Genomic DNA, 16669 nt, shown 5'->3' on the forward strand with positions numbered 1-16669 from the left:
CATCTGGCTTGGATAACAACGAAGCCAAAGCTGATTGTTTACAAGTGAATTCTGAATTCATTCTTTCACAGTGGCAAATATGGCGAAATCCTGACCTCTCACAACAATCTCTGCACCACGGCAACCGCCAGCTATGTGCTACCTCAGTAAATGTGTGTGTGCTTCTGGACACCCACAGGTGCCTGCCAGTCCAAAATGAGCCATAAGTTGTTTTGTTTTTTCCTCTCTCAGCAATCCAACCAAGTAGCATCACTCTACAAACGTTGACATTTTGTCTTTTTTTTTTTTAAAGGTACTCTCAGATATCATTTCCTTTTTTCAGCTTTTAAGGCAAAAGGCTCATCATTTCCTTTTTTTCAGCTTTTAAGGCAAAAGGCTCAACAGTGGATTCAGAGTTGAATCGAAATTTGCCGTTTACTTCAAGTAAGAACCATGGTGACGGAGGCAAATCAATCCTGCACTGTCTGTACTGTACCATGCTTTTTTTTGGACATCAAGCATGTTTGGTTTTTTTATATCCTGGTACCACACATTGTTATCATCTTTTAAACAAACACAACCTGGGGTATGCTATGCTAATACCAAACCATTTCCTCTAAGCATGTCCAATCAAAAATCAACACTAAAAACTTAACAGAACAGTTGCATTTTTATAACGGATACTCCATGCAAATGTTTTTGTTTTTTTCTCTTCCAATGACTTAATATAAATGTCGAAAAGACATGCAGCTGCAAACGCAAAATTGTAATAGCCCTGCCAACTTCTGAATAACTTACAGACCGAGTAAATATGAATCATGTTCAAAGGCAAATAAAGGTTTTCTATGGCACTAAATGGGTGTAGCTTAGGTGCATTTTTGTCAAATACGGACTATTGACGAGTTTGTGTGACTCCTTTTTGACCCTCTTGTCGTACCGTACTCTAAGGCAGTCTGAATGGAATGGATGAACATGAACGTTTTATTTCTCGCTTTTTCCCCCCTTTAAGCTACACTCCACGTAAATGTTTGTATATATTTCAATATATATATCAACAGTAATAAAGAGCAGGTCTACAGTGGAATAATGATGCCAAAAAACACACCCCCATCCAGACCGATGATGCAGGAAGACTACTACACGTACTGTACTTGGTGGGATTTGACATGCTACCAGTTTAATCATAACTCCGCCAGACAAGTGACAAGCAAGTGTTGAAAGTTTGGGAGAAAGCAAATCGCTCCGCTCTGAACTGACCGTACATTCATTTCAGTCAGAAAAAATTCATGGCTCAGTTTTGATGGTCAGACTGTAAACTGCTCGAACATCTGCATAAATCCTTTTGCTGCTTTACCGGGAGAGTCTCTCCCTCCACATTTTGGCAAACAGGCCTCATTTGTGACCAAAGATTAGAACATCCAACCCGCATTTAAAATCTTCCATTGGCATTAATGCAATGACTTACAGAATTGGCCTAAATGGATGGCAGTGCAATATTTGTGCTGCACACTTTTACACACGCGCTCTATTGCTACAATTGGACCTTTCATTGCTTTTTCTAACTCCAGATATATGTATGGTATATGCTCCATGTGTTTCAATAACTATTATCAAAATTGTGGTCTAGTTCCATGCACAGTCACACAGTTATCACACCAATAAAACGAAAAAGCAAAGTACAAGAATACTGTGACACAACAAAAAGAATCTGTTACACCTGGTATAGTTGTGAGGGACGATGGTCAGATAAGGACATCGCAAGGGAGAGAGGGTGAGGGGGTCGGGGGGAGGAATCCCTGCCTGAACTGACTGACCTGACAGCACCTACAGATGGCAGAGAGTGTCTGGATTATTTCGCGGAGCCCGCCTGAGGTTTCTGCCGAGTCACCGGACTGACTCTGCGTGACTGAGGCTGCAGTCTGTGTTATTAACAGTAGGCTGGGTAATCACAACCTTGTCGGGCCCAAAATAGACAACCCAAAAAAAAAAAGTCAGCGGGCAGTGGACAATGTCCCGAAGTGCTGGAGACACTTTTGTATTTCTTCCAAAAATAATGCATTGTTAGCACGGTGATGTTGCAGCCTCTGCTCATCTTTTGCAACTCTACCTTTGTGTAATCAGCAGCAACACACATGCATGTAAACATAGGTACATACACTATATCTGCTCCTCTGCACACTTAGAACCTGAATGTACTAAAGTGCATCCTTGCCTATCTAATTAAGTGCTATGGGATTAGGGTTAACAAAGAATTCAATTGTGGAAAAAAAAGAGAATCCCATTAAAATGTAGACATAGTCATCCTGCTGACATCTGATTTGATTAGTAAAATTCTGACTGCGACTTCAGCACAGATCCTGAGATCACGAGAAATTATGCACCTATCACTAATATGAACAACGATATAAATGTTCTTCTCTTACAAGGAAAATGATCAAGAGACCAAAGACTGGTCTTTTTTTTTTTGTGTTTTTTACCCATCGCTTCCAATTCAATCTGCTGAGGGAGATCATCTAAGGCCGACTACTAATCTACAACAATAACAACGTTCACAATGAGGTCAAAGACTTTTTCTCAGGGGGCGGGGGGTATTTAACAACATAGGCTCATCCAGGTCCTCATCTCTCATCCAGTCAGCTAATGTGTGCAATTGTGCCACTTCATTATCAGTGGATATGAAGCTGTCATGAAAACAAAACAACAACCCTGCCGCGTGTCCTTTAACCACCAGCAGGTGTTTTTGTTTAAAAAAGACAAAATAGCATAGATATAACATCTTAAAAGTCGCAAACAGCTCTAGTGGTCCGATACAATCATCTTTAGTATGCTTAGTACCAGAAACGGGGGGTGAGGAGACAAGAAATTAACACCAAAATAAAAGCACATTTTTTTGGATTTCTGCTATTCCTGAAATCTAAACATCAGATGTTGGCCTCAACAAAGGTCCGTCTCCTTTGCCTCTCAGCCATATTTGCTTCTATAAGGGACACCAGTGCCCTGGTCATCGATCATGTGGTTGCACACACAGATCTGCAGGGCAATCCTATGATTTAAGTGTGTGGTTAAAAACGCTTTTTTGCCACTGATGGCGTGGAAAACGAATCCGCCCCAGGGCTTCATTTACAAACGCAATCCAACTGAAATGATGCGATACGGAAGGCATGGGTCAAAAGGCATTTCATGAGATGCCACAAAGGCAGTCCAGTGCATTTGTGTTGACACTGACAGTAAAATGCCCGGCACGCAGGGAGCCATTCATTTAGTCTTTAGTAAATTTTCATGAAATAATGAACAAAAAAAAAACCATAAGTAAAACCAAACACATTCCAGGGAAACAAAAGCCCTTGTGACAGTGATTGTCTATTCAATAAGGTTAAACCAAAAAAAAAAAAAAAAGGCCAAAAAAAATATTGCTTGAAAACAGCCCAATGATAATAATAGCAGACAATTCTTTTAGTTGTTAAAATTGATCAGTGGACTTGATGTTTAAGACTAGTTCACCAGCTCGGAGGAATTCTCCTAGGGAGTTTGTTAAACAACGACTCCGACGGCTGGTTCAACGGCAAAAAAAAAAAAGAAAAAAGAAATGTTGTCGGTGCCTTGAAAACAAAAAATCGACTGCTCACTATCAATAATTAGGCCGTTTGAATTCAGAAATCTTTTCCAAAAAAACAAAACAAAAACAAACAAAAAAACTGAAGAGATGGGAAACAAATTGAAATGGCTTGTTCATTTATGTGCTCAGATATATGATGCTTTGATGAGGTGTTGTTGGCAGATATTACTAGTAAAGCCTTCATCTAGAAATAAACAAGGCCTCAGTCAGTCAGTTACTATCCTACAGTAGTTCTCCAGTCCTACAAAGAGAGAACTTTAGGCCTACGGACCCTGGGTGAAGATGAAGCAGCTGCTAAACGAGTTGACGAGGTATATCAAGATCTATTGTCTTTCTCTATACAGTACAGTTCATCTCAAATAAATAATTTATAGCCATAGTAGTGTTGATCATAACTTTGGTCATAACTTATATGCTTAGAAACATTCTAGCTTAACAAACACTTATTTAGCATCTTTAAAACATGACGTCAGCAATAGGAACGGGTTGATGTTAGAACGCTGACCAGAACGTGGGTCTCCTTTGGAAGGAGAGATGCTAATGTATCAGCAGCATCACTAAATCACCTTAAAATGCCAAACAATTGTAGGCTATAAGTTTAAAGTACACTATGGAATTAACATCTTTGTGACCCTTTTCCAATTTTTTTTCGGATTGTACTGTAGTACACAAGCATTGCACTCTTAAGCAAAAACAAAAAACAAAAAAAAACAAAAAAAAAAGTTTTAGATTTTTTTTTTCCCTTGTGTGGTTCCTTCATAAAAATCTAAACTAACAGACAATTTAAAAACAAAGGAAGAAAAAGAAAATCTCGTATACACAAAGAAACTCTTTGATCATTCTTTCGGGGAGGCGCCGTATTCCTCTACAAGGTCACAGAAAAATCCATCCTACGTGATATGACTTTTATACTGAATGATATGAAGAGAAAACGATCCAGGATACGGAGATTTCCATGCTCTTAAGTGTGGTTTATATCATTATGTGCACATAGTTTTAAAGGGTTACATGATTTGTTTTAGTGATGTCCAGTTTGCTATTGTCTGCTGTGGATGACACACTTCCCAGTGACCTTGTAGAGCAATTAGCCTCTAGGTTTTTTTTTTAGCACTACTAGGAGATGGAGGAATGGGATCTAATTGCATATTAGGTTTGACTGCACCTCAAGAGAAGACCAAACACTCACGCACACACAGACACACAAACACATACATACACAGAGAACAGACAAGTAGATGGGTGCTCTCCTGGTCCTCTGGGCCACGTTAAAGGGGAGGGGACGGGGACTGGGGGGGGTCACACCCTGGGGGGGGTCACACCCTGGTGGTGACGGTGGTGATAGCAGCTGACTGAGGAGGCGGGGGGAGAGGGGAACCTTACTCAGACAGACACCCGTCCAGGCCGACTGGTGCACCGTGACGGTCTTTGACGTAGCCGTTGTGGAGGCCGTTGCTGGGCAGGGGGGTGCAGGCGGCGGTGATGCCGCAGTGCTTCAGCAAGTTGAGACCTGGGGATGGGGAGACGGTGGGGGAGGAGCAGGAGCAGGAGGAGGGGTCCCGCTGGGGGAAAGGCTTCATGGTGGAGAGGATCAGAGCCAGGCAGTCAGCCACGTCCTTGTTGGGAGCACAGGCCAAAGCTGGTGTGTGGCCTGAGGGACAGCGATACATCCCCATCAGTGTCACTTCAGTGTTATTTCACAATCACCGTTGTTAGTGGGACGTCTGACTTTTTGTGTTTTCCTGAAAATGTTACTTCCTTCCTTCAGATATTTTTTTATTTTACAATTGTCAGAGTCATTTCACAGTCTTACCTTCCTCATCCACAGCCAGCACAGTGGCTCCTCTACTCAGCAGTGCCTGCACCACCGTAGCCAGACCGTTACGTGCTGCAAGATGGAGGGGCCTGGAAGAGAGGGGGTGGAATTTTAACAGCTGCAAATCAGAACGATAAAAAAAAAGTCTGCAGTTCCTGGGTGTAGTCGGGGATAAAAAAAAAAAGAAATTGCTAATGGATTAAAAAAAAACCTATAGAATAGTCTCACATTTGCAGAGCACTGTTGGTGGCATTTACGAGTGTGGGACTGTGGATCTCTCCCAGAATCAGCAGGGCACACATCTCATGAGCCTGAGGATCAAGGGGGAAAGGTCAGGAAAATTCTTGACCTTTGATTAAATATTTGCTTCTGAATTCTTGCATTCACAGTTTGTGCACCTTGCTGCAGGCCAAATGCAGGGCAGTGTTCCTGTTCTCGTCTAGTAATGTTAGGTCAGCCTTGGCCCGGTGAAGGAGGATAGCTGGACAACAAAAAAAAAAAAAACAATAATTTACTGATATCAGTTTTTATAGCATATCTAATTGAGAAATGGGAAATTTAGCGCTGGGCTGGTGAAACTACTTTAGATGGATTTACTGATATCATTTTTTATAGCATATGTAATTGAGAAATGATTTTAGCACTGGGCTGGTGAAACTACTTTAGATGGACTATTAATATCAACAGAACAACAGGAAGCGTGACACCCACCCACTGTGCCACTGTGTCCCTTGTCAGCAGCGACCATCAGGGCAGAGCGACCGCTGTTGTCCACCGCATTGATCTCTGCCCCGTGGCGAAGCACCAGCTGCAGTCCTGCGACATCCTCAGCAAATGCAGCAGCGTGCAGCGGGGTCCTTCAGGCAAACACAGCAACATCCTCATTAGGTCCACAACAACATTGAACCAGAGAAGGAGACGTTTCTACACCATCTCTGCTACAGAAATAATTTCTGAAATAAAAACTGAAAACAAAGCCACGGTCCACAGCCTCACCTTCCTTTGGCATCTCTGGTGTTGATCATCTGGATCCCAACAGATTCCAGCAGCCGCTCTGCAGCACCGCTATGGCCATTCATCCTGTGAGCCAGACGGAAGAGAAAAAACAATTCTAACTTAAACTCTTCGATGGTTGATATGCGGCTGCCAGCTAAGTACTCACAGAGCACAGTGCAGAGGGGTAAAAGGGTTTCCCTCGTCATGGATAAATGTTTTAAATTCAAGTAAAACCTCCAAACAGTCTTCATGCCCTGAGAAGAAACACAAAGAATCACAGAGAAGTCACGTCACAGCGATTCATTCTTTCATGAGTTTAAGGGACGGTGTCGATGCGAGTCAAACCTTTGTAAGCAGCCCAGTGTAACGGGGTGTATTGTTTGTTGTCTAGCAGTTGTTTGTGTGGTTCTTCAGCCACGGCGGCCTGCACCAGACAGGCCAGGATCTCTGTGTGGCCTCTGGATGCAGCGTAGTGCAGCGGGGTTCTACCCTGGGTGTCTCTACACAGTACAGAGGCTTTGTGCTCCAGCAGGGCTGTCACACAGTCCTCGTGTCCCAACATGGCCTGGAGAAAGGACGAGAACAGGCAATGAGGCAAACACGCTAACATAAATAAACACAAATACACGGTTTCCTTCATATCCTTAGACATTTTTAAACAAGTTCAGTTTCACTGAAAGTAGGTTTTTATTTCACTTCATTTTATGTCACTCGCATCAACTCTGTTTTGTCATTTTATTACTTTTTCGAGTGGCTCTCTCAAAGCATGACTGGAAATAGTTTATGTTAAGACATTTTTACAGCTCTAGTTGAACGCTGTATTTGTGATCCTCTCTCTGACACTTGATTAATCATTTTGAGGACCAAGATTTAAGTAGATCTTTAGTACAAAATAAATCACAATCTGTTTGATAACGTGTTTAGTTCTGTCAGTCACTTTTGTCAGATTCGCAACAAAACTTGAATTAGAGACACGTATTTACGTAGTTCATCTTTCAGGCGAAATGCATCAACACTAGTGCAGACAGGCAGGAGCAAAATAATTGTAGTAGTCTTCATAGTAGACAATAAAGAGGAGGTACCACAGAACTGAACCTCCACCCAACGACTACTCTGGACTCTACGACTGGACACACAGCAGCAGGTAGACTTACGCCTCTGTGTAAAGCTGTGCTGGACCTCTTGTCCTTCGCATCAGGTAAGGCGCCCTTCTCCAACAGGAAGCGGACGCAATCTGTGTGCCCACCTAGGACAGCTAGCATCAGAGGGGTCCTAAAACAAACAAACACACACACAAAAAAATAAACAATTTGAAAAACCACAAGGACAAACTGAACCACGCACCAACAGGGCAAACGACTTACTGGCCATATTTGTCCGCAGTGTTGGTGAGATCCCCATCCTCTCCATAGTCGATCATCATGCGCAGGCAGTCTGAGTGTCCGTTAGCAGCTGGTAAGAAACAACAAATGTTAGGGATGTAAGACAATAAAATATCGATACGATGAAATATCGCGATATTTCACTTAATGATGCCGAATCAAACCCCAAAACCACATTCACCATAAGAGTTAACATACCTGCCACGTGAATGGGGGTCCACATGAGGCGGTTGTCGTTGAGGAGACAGGAGGCTCCTTGGGCCAACACCACCTCGATGCAGCAGGCGTAGCCTTTCTGAGCAGCCAGGTAGAGCACAGAACGGCCTGCAGCATCCTGCACATCCACGTAGGCTGCAGTTTCAGTCAGCACTCGCAGTGCCTGCCAGTGGCCTCTGTCAGCCTGTAGGAGGCACAAGGATTTAGTCACCACCTTATATTAAGTCAACATCTGGTCTCAGTCCAACAAATTTAATTTGGAAAAAGAACGTACAGCAAGATGCAGTGGACTGACTGGAATACTGCTCTCAATATCTCCTAGTGCATTAAAGGACATCTCCAACAGCTGCAAGTGAACACAAGCAATGAGTTTAATTAAATTGCATTTAAGTGTCAGCGGTCAGTGAGTGCTGACCAACATCTTCAAACATTAATGTTCTAGATAATAACTAAAAATGATAACAGGTCAGCTGCTTCAGCTCCAATACATCCTCATAGTTTTCTGTCAAGTGTGGTAATGTTCAAATGTCGCATCAAAAAATAAACATACCAGCTCCAGGTTCTGTTTGTTGCCATGGTAAGCTGCATAGTGAACAGCGCTGTAACCCTTTGAGTTGACCATTGATGGATCAGCACCATTATCCAAGAGATGCTCTAAGCAGCTGTTACATGAAAAAAAAGACAAAACAGAGGCTTAAAAAATGACAAATATGTCGATTCCTGCCCTTTAATTTGATTTCAAGCTTTTCAAACTTATCAGAAGGGAGAAGATAGAAATGTCCTTACAAGTACGACTCCTTTGCCTCATCTTCATCGTTCTGATGGTTCCCGGAAAAATGACGATCGACTCTGTAGAGAACAAGAACTCGTTCAACAATCTGCCTGAGGTCAGGAAACTTAGAAAGCATTTAATGCAGAAGTTCTGTGATTTCTCTGACAATACGTTACAGCCCAGTTTGTCAAGGAATAAAAAAATACCATACTTTTAAAACTTTATTTCACATGTAATCAGGACTCTTCATTCATTTACATAACAGCCTACAGAACAGAGGCCAAATATACATTAAAGGTTCAGAATATCAGGTTCAACAAGTTCCTGATCTTATTCATTACTAATAATTCCATTCATCCTGGACTTTGCTTCTAAACAATTCCTCCAACTGAAGGAGAATGAAGCACCGTCTCCTCCTCTGCTGGGGCAGTTTTGTTGCATTTTTGTGATCTTTATGGTTTTATAATAGTTTAGTCATGTCATCTTTCAGGTTGTGCAGAGGTGTTCAGTTGTCTCGAGTGTAGACAGTGCCCTCTTGTGGCCTTAGCTGAATTGGAGGTATATTATAGTCCAAGAAAATACAGTAGTTGATTAAAAAATAAAACTGTACCAGTTGCATTTTACAATCTGTCTACTTCAAAAACAAGCCTGTCCAAATGTATGGAGAGACAAGTCTTACAACCTGCTGAAGGCCTGGGATGCGGCAGAGTAGTGCAGGGGAGTACAGCCTGTTTGGTCAGGCTCGTTGACCTCAGCGCCAGCGCTCACTAGGGTCACAGTGCACTGGTACCTCCCATTAGCAGCCGCATAGTGCAACGGTGTCCTTCAAGGAAAAAGACACATTTAGAGTGGGGGAAAAATCTGAAATGTTCTGTTTAAAAAAAAAAAAGGCGAGCTTGAAATGTACCTTCCCATCAAGTCCCTCTTGTTTAAGTCAGTACCGCTACTCAAGAGCAAGTTCAGACATTCAACATTTCTGTGGAGACAGAGATCCAGGAGGGAAAGAAAAAAGGTTTTTAAAAAATTGTTGACATTCTCGGACACTTCATCAGAGCAGACAGTTTGTCTCACCCTCCAGAGGCAGCAGCGTGTAGACAGGTCCTCCCAAAGTTGTCAGGGGTGTTAATGTCAAACCCAGCTGATAGTACGTGCTCCTTACTCATGGATGAAACTATACTGTACAGCTGACCTGTATATGTTAGAAAACGGTAGAAAAGAAATCTGGTTGTTAAGAGTCAAAGAACAGAAGCTAAAGTGATGTCGGTCGACACGTTTAAGGCACAAACCTGAGGAGAGTAACTTGCGACAACAGTCTGAAAACCCGTACAGCACAGCTAAGTGCAAGGGGAACATTCCATGGATCCCACGTCTGGAAACACAAACACACAATAAAAATACAAGGTTGTCAAAAATATATATTTGATAAACAATTGTTTGTTCAATGACATCACTCTGGAATCAAAATAGAAACTGGTATTGGTTCGGTAATGGATGTCATTAATGATCCACTCATGGCCTAAGAGTGATTTATCACCAGTGGTGTTTGGTCAGCTTTAAAAATGGAGCAGAGCCGTTTACTTTAAGGTCCACTTCATGTGGTGCAAACTCTGGTCCACATAAAAACATGGATCTTGGTTTACTTGCAAGTGAAACCCGGTGCAGACTATCAAAGTGAACCAAGTTGAGGTGATAGCTGGATAAGTGACGTTATCACATCTTGTGTGGTGAACATGCATGTAGTGAATCTGAACTTTCAAATTGAATGGACTGAATTGTACATTATTGATTTCAAGTGTTAAACAATGACTTGACGGAGGTAAAAACAGCCCCAACAGTCATACCTGGCCGTGTCTGCTCCATTGGTCATTAGAGTGCTGATCAGCAGTTCATGGCCATACTTAGCAGCAACGTGGAGAGGAGTATTGCCATACTTATCCACACAGTCAATTTCCCCACCTGATGAGAAGTGAAGAAGAGTGTCAGTCAAAGAAGTATGTGGAGGGAGAGAGAGAGAGCTGCAGCTCCACATCCTTCCAGTTTAGACAAACAGCAGAGTCACTGTTACCATTTTGGATGAGGATCTGAGAGCGTGTGAAGCGTCCGTGAATGGCTGCCATGTGCAGGGGGCTCTTCCCTTCTTTGCTCTGTTAAAACAAGAAATAAATCATTCACATTATTCACTTAATTTGTATTGCCAACAGTAAAAAAAACTTGAAAACAAGAAAGAAACCATCCACATTATTCCCCTTTACTTGTATTGACAACAGTGAAAAAACAGTAAGACAAACAACAGCGCCCCCTCTGACTTGGTCAAACTACATTTCATGTTTAAATGTGATGAAAACAAAAGTCAACTCCATGTTTTCTTCTGATTTCAACTGTTATTTATCCAAAGAGTCAATCCCAGCAGCAATCAATGCCATGGCGACACACTGTGGACAAACCTCCAGTGTATTGTAGTGCAGCACTACACAGGAGTCTAAACCACCTACAGAGGTGCTACACACTACAGAATTGGTTTAAAAAACAAACACACATTTACACTTTGTTCTGGCCTCAAAAACAAAATCACACACACACACCTCCAAATCACACGACAGCCGTCAATCATCCAGTTTCATACCTGCTGGTTCACATCTGCCCCATTGTTGACCAGCAACTCCAGACAGAGGGCACCGTTGGTGGAGACGGCAGCCAGGTGCAGGGGGGTGTAGCCACACTTGTTGGGCTGATTAACATTAGCTCCGTGGTTCACCAGCTCCGTGGCCACCGCCTCCTGGCCCATGTAGCAGGCCACGTGGAGTGCAGTGTTTCCAAAACCATTGGGCTCATCAATCTGAGGTGTGAATAAGCGAGAGTCAAAACAGATTCAAAGCGACCTCCGCGTGTTCTGCCTCGTGAAACGCCAAGAAAACCCAACATTCACCTCCGCCCCCATCCTCAGTAGGTACTTTACAATTTCGAGGTGACCACTGGCAGCAGCAGCGTGGAGAGGGGTGTAGCCCTGCTTGTCCTTACAGCTTTTGTCTGCACTGCGGGACACCAGCAACTTGACAACCTCCACGTGTCCTGTGAGAAACCAAATCAGGAAAAAATGAACACCAACACTTCAATGTTGCAGCACAGCACCCACTGAATCAACCCCTCTTACCCAAATAAGCAGCACAATGAATGGGCTGTCTCTCCTTCTTATCGATGGCACTCAGGTTGGCTCCTTTGTTCAGCAGCAGCTTCACCATCTGCAAAACAGTTAATTAGAAAAAATGTACTGCCCCCTCCCATAATTCTTATTACTGTAGAAAACAAGACAATGATCTTACCTCCAGAAACCCACTCTGAGCAGCGTGGTGCAGAGCAGTTCGGCCGGTGCGATCTGCCAGGTTCAGGTTGCTCAGCTGGGTAAGCAAGGTCTCTGCACAGCGAGAGGCACGGTTGGCAGCAGCCACATGCAGCGGCGTCTGCCAGAACTTGTCTCGAGCATTTGCCTCTGCTCCACGCCTCAGCAGCAGCCCCACTGCCCTCTGAAGAGAACCAAATATTACAAGCGATTAAAGATGCTGCAGTTTGCTGCATTTTCTACTCTGAGAAGGAATATAATAACAGAGAATCAGAGAATGATTATGTCAATTACCAAAGTGATTACTTTACATTACTAACTCCTACGACAAAATAAGCAAAGTAGTTTCTCATTCTGAAAGCATTAAACATTTTTCTGTCATGTTTACAGTGATGTTGTTGTTTTTTTTCTTCAAAAGAACAAAAAGTTCTTTGGCCTGAGACTCATTAAGAAGGATGTGTAACAATTAAACGATGCATCTTAATTTGTGAAAGCCGGTGCTGTAATCATGATCACTCTTGCATCATTAGAACAGCAAACAATTCAAAAACAAGCTCCTTGACAGCAGAGGGTGCCAGGAGGATTCTCACCAGAGCTACAGTTTATATCCACGATACAACAGACAATTGCTCAGCCCACAGAGTTTCACTCTACTTCTCGTTTGCTGCTATTTCTTTGGTGTACTATTTTTGTTTTTATACGTGTCACTTCTTTAACTGACTTGTGGTAAAATTTCAATTTGTTTTCTTTTGTATTTCTTTTATAACCACTTTATAAATATCATAGTCTCTTTGCACATTTATTCTACATGGCTGCACACGCAGTGCAAATGTTTAATTTCTTCTAAACAGGATCACACTTCAAACTTAACATTGTATTCAATTCCTGACAGGATACAGGACAAAGCTGAAGGCAGTACAAGTGAAACCACTTTTTAATGATGGCAAGTTCAAACTGATGATTTGAAACTGGAAAATATGACAAATGAATGACTAGTAACACAGTTTCACTCTCATTCATGTGAAGTTAATTAAAAAAACCACCAGTATTTTAAGAGCTTCACATTCTCAGGCAGACAAATACATTACGACACAAAATATCTGATTCAAGAAAACCCTTTTTAATCAAAGTCTGGATATAACATAGGACATACTGAGACCGATGTAACAATAAAACAATGCAGCTTTATCTCTTACCTCGTTCCTTGAAGCAGCTGCCCTGTGCAAAGGGGTCAACCATATGTGGTCTTTAGCATTAACACTGGCACCTGGGGGACAAACAAACATCCATGTTAAACCAGTGATATGAAGGCTGCAGCTGCAGAGGGCTCGGAGTGCAACCCGGTTTCTCAGAACTCTGCATCCCATTCCTGTAACATCAATCTTACCTGATTCAATGAGGAGGTCCATTACATGGACGTCACCCACACAGGCAGCAGCATGAAGTGGCGTACGACGTTCTTGGTCCTGCAGAATAAACACGTATTTTACAAGATACACGCACTTAATGCTAATGCCCTAGTTTAATTCTTATGTCTAGTCTTTGAATGACATTGGTCTGGTTCACATGCAAACTGAATACCCTCCACACATACCAGTGCATTGACATCCTCCTTTTTGTGCAATAGTAGTTGAATTTCTTCAGCATTACGTTTGAAGATGGCCTGGACCAGAGGAGGCTGCAATTCACAAACACCAGGTCAGACATCGTCACGATAACGTTGCACTATATAGCCAAAACGACGACGATAAAATCAACTACTGTACGAAATTGATACGTTAAAATGTTTATTTGTTGGGTCTGCTCTAGTGCATCACAATATGATGCCTACTTCTTTTCAGCAAATAGCCAGAACCCGGGGTGAGGCCTACAGGCCGTTTTACGTCAACTAGGCAAACGGACTTAGCTGTTAGCTTTAGCTGCTTCTGTTTTAGCTCTGGATGAGGCCACGGCCTAAGCCAGAACAACGTAACAACGCAAGCCTGCATATATCAATCCTCACCTCCGCTACTGACATTTAAGCATTTTACACAAGCGTAAAAGACAGGTGATATTCGCACAATCCTATAAAATATTAAGGTAGCGATTGCCAGTGAGGGAAAGCCACAGTGAGCTGCGCATAACAGCGGGTCCCTATCAGCAAATAGACTGCGCCACAGCACAAACACCGAGCGCCTTGTTTCACAGCGGTTACCTGGTCTGCAATGTTGTGTACTCCCATCTCCCAAACTCAGCCAGGACGGAGCTCCTTCATGAGGATAAAACTGCGAGGTATACTGCGGTGCGCTACTGTGCCCACTCTCTAGACTACACCCATTGCTGGTTGCAAACAGAATTACGGTCTCGATCTGTCACTGTTGTTGTCTGTACCCAGTGTCTGGTCTGACGATACTGGCTACGACTGTGCTGGTCCGCCTACAGGCGTGGCGGTCTGCACCCGGCGCCTCAGGGGGAAAGGGCGCCCCGGTGTGGACAAATTAAGTCAAGTACGTTTTATTTGTATGAAACAAATAAACACAAATAAACCCACTATTGTTATTAGTTTGTCATATTGTTTTTTTATTATTTGTTACATTTTAACAAATATGCTGTATTCATTTATTAATGTGCAAAACACATTCGGCCTATTTACAATATAAGTTGAAATTTGTAATATTCTTTTGTCAAATTCATAGCAGGGGCGTCACTCCCAACGACCTGTGGGTAAAAGCTTTTATTAGTTTCGACATTAATTGCCCTTTCTGTTGTCCACCCACCCTTAGATTATTCTTGTCTCCATCACTGCCTCAGCTTAATATAAATAACGGGAGTGCATTTTTTTTCATCAGCAAATGATAAAAACACTTTACAAGAAATAAATAAGGTGCTTTTGCTGACAATCTGATTCCTAATGTTCCTGACACCTCCAAAAAAAACTTACAGCAGATCATCATGTCATATAAGCACACTCATTATGTGTATACAGCTGCAGAAAGGTAATTTGTTCATTAAAGAGACCACACCTTTGTACAAAACAGTCTGTGCTGGCATACATATTCAGTACATAAACGTGCAGTACTGCAAAAAAAAAAAAAGCTGACATACAGCTTCCATTGTTTGATCAAAGATAAATGAACCACTATGAGTTGAGTAAAATGTGCACATTAGAGAATACTAATTACCATGTATCGCACGCCACCAAAAAATATGGCAACTAGTGAGATCAAAGGAGATTTCACTACTTCACACTAATACACTGGTTAACTCGTCAGATCAAAATTTCTAACTACGTAAATAATTTCAAGTAGTATTCTTTACTCGCAGCACTCATAAAACAAGGTGTAGATTACTCGTAAAGCAATAATATGTAGTGCGTTTTACGGCTTATTTGCCATAGTAAGATTAGGCTAGCAAACTTCTGAGAATACTACCGGCGCCCTAGAATATAAATATTGCGTTTGATTTCAATATTTTAGAATAAGTGCGCAAATACTTCCATGAGCACTTCTATGAGCGGCGCAATTATTCCTCCTCCACACCAGTTGGCGGGCTTTCGCCTTAGAGGGGTCATTTGGATAAAGGCGTAGATGAGAAGAACAGTTTGTCCCACCGGTGTTTTATTATCGACAGAAGGTCGAAAGTAGCTGGGAGATATTTCACGATATTGGGAGCGAAACTGGTCAAAATAATACTGGTATACAGATGTCGGGTTGTGTCTTGAGGTGAAAGTAATGTGATAACTTTGAACTGACAGGTGAACGCGGCTACATGTCGCGATTGTTAGTGACAAGCTAACACTGGGCTAGCCTACGTTCGCTAACACCAGTGGTTCAAACTACAGCTGTGAAAGCGACAGGAGACACGTATTCGGGGGAAGTCCAGATTAAATGCTTACTGCCGTTATATAAACGCGAACAAAAGCAGCCGGTTTGTGTCAAACGCATTCTCGCTGTCACTGTTGGGAACGTCTCAGCCTCGCCTTCTCTGGATCGTCTTCCTTTAACCGAGCTGTTGGTTTGATGGCAGCCGCGGCCGGTGCCCGGCGGTTACCCATGGGAGTGCGGACATTCAGTGACTTTCTCCAGGTCGCTACTGTGGGATCACCTCGCGCCTGTCGCACAGCGGTGTTCAGAGGATGTTCGAGACAGAATATTAGGTGAGCTTGAGAATAAAAATATAAAGACATCACAGGCGGGATAAAGGTACACTGTCAAAGATGTATTAAGTAGGTAGACACAGTGTACACAGTGTTTGTAGTGATATCGATACAATAGACACGTATTAAGTAGGTAGACACAGTGTAAACGTTTGTAGTGATATCGATACAATAGACAACAATATATTTTCCAACATACTTAAATATAGGGATGGTGAAATGAAGAATATATAACCTCTACTGGTGACTTAACCTTTGGATGTTGTGCAATGTTGGGATTTTGGATGCAGATAATAAAGGATGGAAAAGATTTTTCAAGTGCAGTACTACAAGCAGAAGTAATGTACTCTGTTTACTCTATTTGAACAAAGAGACCCAGAACAACACAGCACAAGTGCTTTAACATAACACAGAGGTTCCACC

General features: G+C 42.4%; 2 protein-coding genes across 4 annotated transcripts in view; one reads left to right on the top strand and one right to left on the bottom strand.

The window, feature by feature from the left end:
* The window catches only part of ankrd52a (ankyrin repeat domain 52a), a 23083-nt gene extending 8542 nt beyond the window's left edge, over nucleotides 1-14541 (bottom strand). Inside the window, exons 1-28 of one of the 3 annotated variants that reach the window (XM_025059724.1) lie at nucleotides 14306-14541; nucleotides 13706-13789; nucleotides 13499-13577; nucleotides 13308-13378; nucleotides 12095-12295; nucleotides 11926-12013; nucleotides 11701-11843; nucleotides 11398-11610; nucleotides 10840-10918; nucleotides 10616-10730; nucleotides 10061-10143; nucleotides 9846-9963; nucleotides 9682-9750; nucleotides 9457-9597; nucleotides 8789-8851; nucleotides 8553-8664; nucleotides 8277-8348; nucleotides 7985-8186; nucleotides 7769-7856; nucleotides 7559-7676; nucleotides 6750-6969; nucleotides 6571-6658; nucleotides 6405-6488; nucleotides 6120-6265; nucleotides 5807-5889; nucleotides 5637-5719; nucleotides 5406-5497; nucleotides 4976-5243 (exon numbers count right to left, since the gene is read on the bottom strand). In XM_025059724.1, coding sequence (XP_024915492.1) covers nucleotides 4976-5243; nucleotides 5406-5497; nucleotides 5637-5719; nucleotides 5807-5889; nucleotides 6120-6265; nucleotides 6405-6488; nucleotides 6571-6658; nucleotides 6750-6969; nucleotides 7559-7676; nucleotides 7769-7856; nucleotides 7985-8186; nucleotides 8277-8348; nucleotides 8553-8664; nucleotides 8789-8851; nucleotides 9457-9597; nucleotides 9682-9750; nucleotides 9846-9963; nucleotides 10061-10143; nucleotides 10616-10730; nucleotides 10840-10918; nucleotides 11398-11610; nucleotides 11701-11843; nucleotides 11926-12013; nucleotides 12095-12295; nucleotides 13308-13378; nucleotides 13499-13577; nucleotides 13706-13789; nucleotides 14306-14332 — 3230 coding nt within the window. In that variant the 5' untranslated portion in view covers nucleotides 14333-14541. Of the gene's footprint in view, nucleotides 1-394; nucleotides 5244-5405; nucleotides 5498-5636; nucleotides 5720-5806; nucleotides 5890-6119; nucleotides 6266-6404; nucleotides 6489-6570; nucleotides 6659-6749; nucleotides 6970-7558; nucleotides 7677-7768; nucleotides 7857-7984; nucleotides 8187-8276; nucleotides 8349-8552; nucleotides 8665-8788; nucleotides 8852-8982; nucleotides 9322-9456; nucleotides 9598-9681; nucleotides 9751-9845; nucleotides 9964-10060; nucleotides 10144-10615; nucleotides 10731-10839; nucleotides 10919-11397; nucleotides 11611-11700; nucleotides 11844-11925; nucleotides 12014-12094; nucleotides 12296-13307; nucleotides 13379-13498; nucleotides 13578-13705; nucleotides 13790-14305 lie in introns of those variants that run through there. The other 2 variants (XM_008319065.3, XM_008319066.3) reach the window with 2 other exon arrangements.
* Nucleotides 14542-15404: 863 nt separating this feature from the next.
* The window catches only part of coq10a (coenzyme Q10A), a 5207-nt gene continuing 3942 nt past the window's right edge, over nucleotides 15405-16669 (top strand). Inside the window, exon 1 of the mRNA XM_008319068.3 lies at nucleotides 15405-16246. Within this exon, the coding sequence (XP_008317290.1) occupies nucleotides 16110-16246 (137 nt within the window). The 5' untranslated portion in view covers nucleotides 15405-16109. The remainder of the gene's footprint in view (nucleotides 16247-16669) is intronic.

This window comes from Cynoglossus semilaevis, chromosome 10, assembly GCF_000523025.1.
Source record: "Cynoglossus semilaevis isolate Cse_v1.0 chromosome 10, Cse_v1.0, whole genome shotgun sequence".
NCBI lineage: Eukaryota > Metazoa > Chordata > Actinopteri > Pleuronectiformes > Cynoglossidae > Cynoglossus > Cynoglossus semilaevis.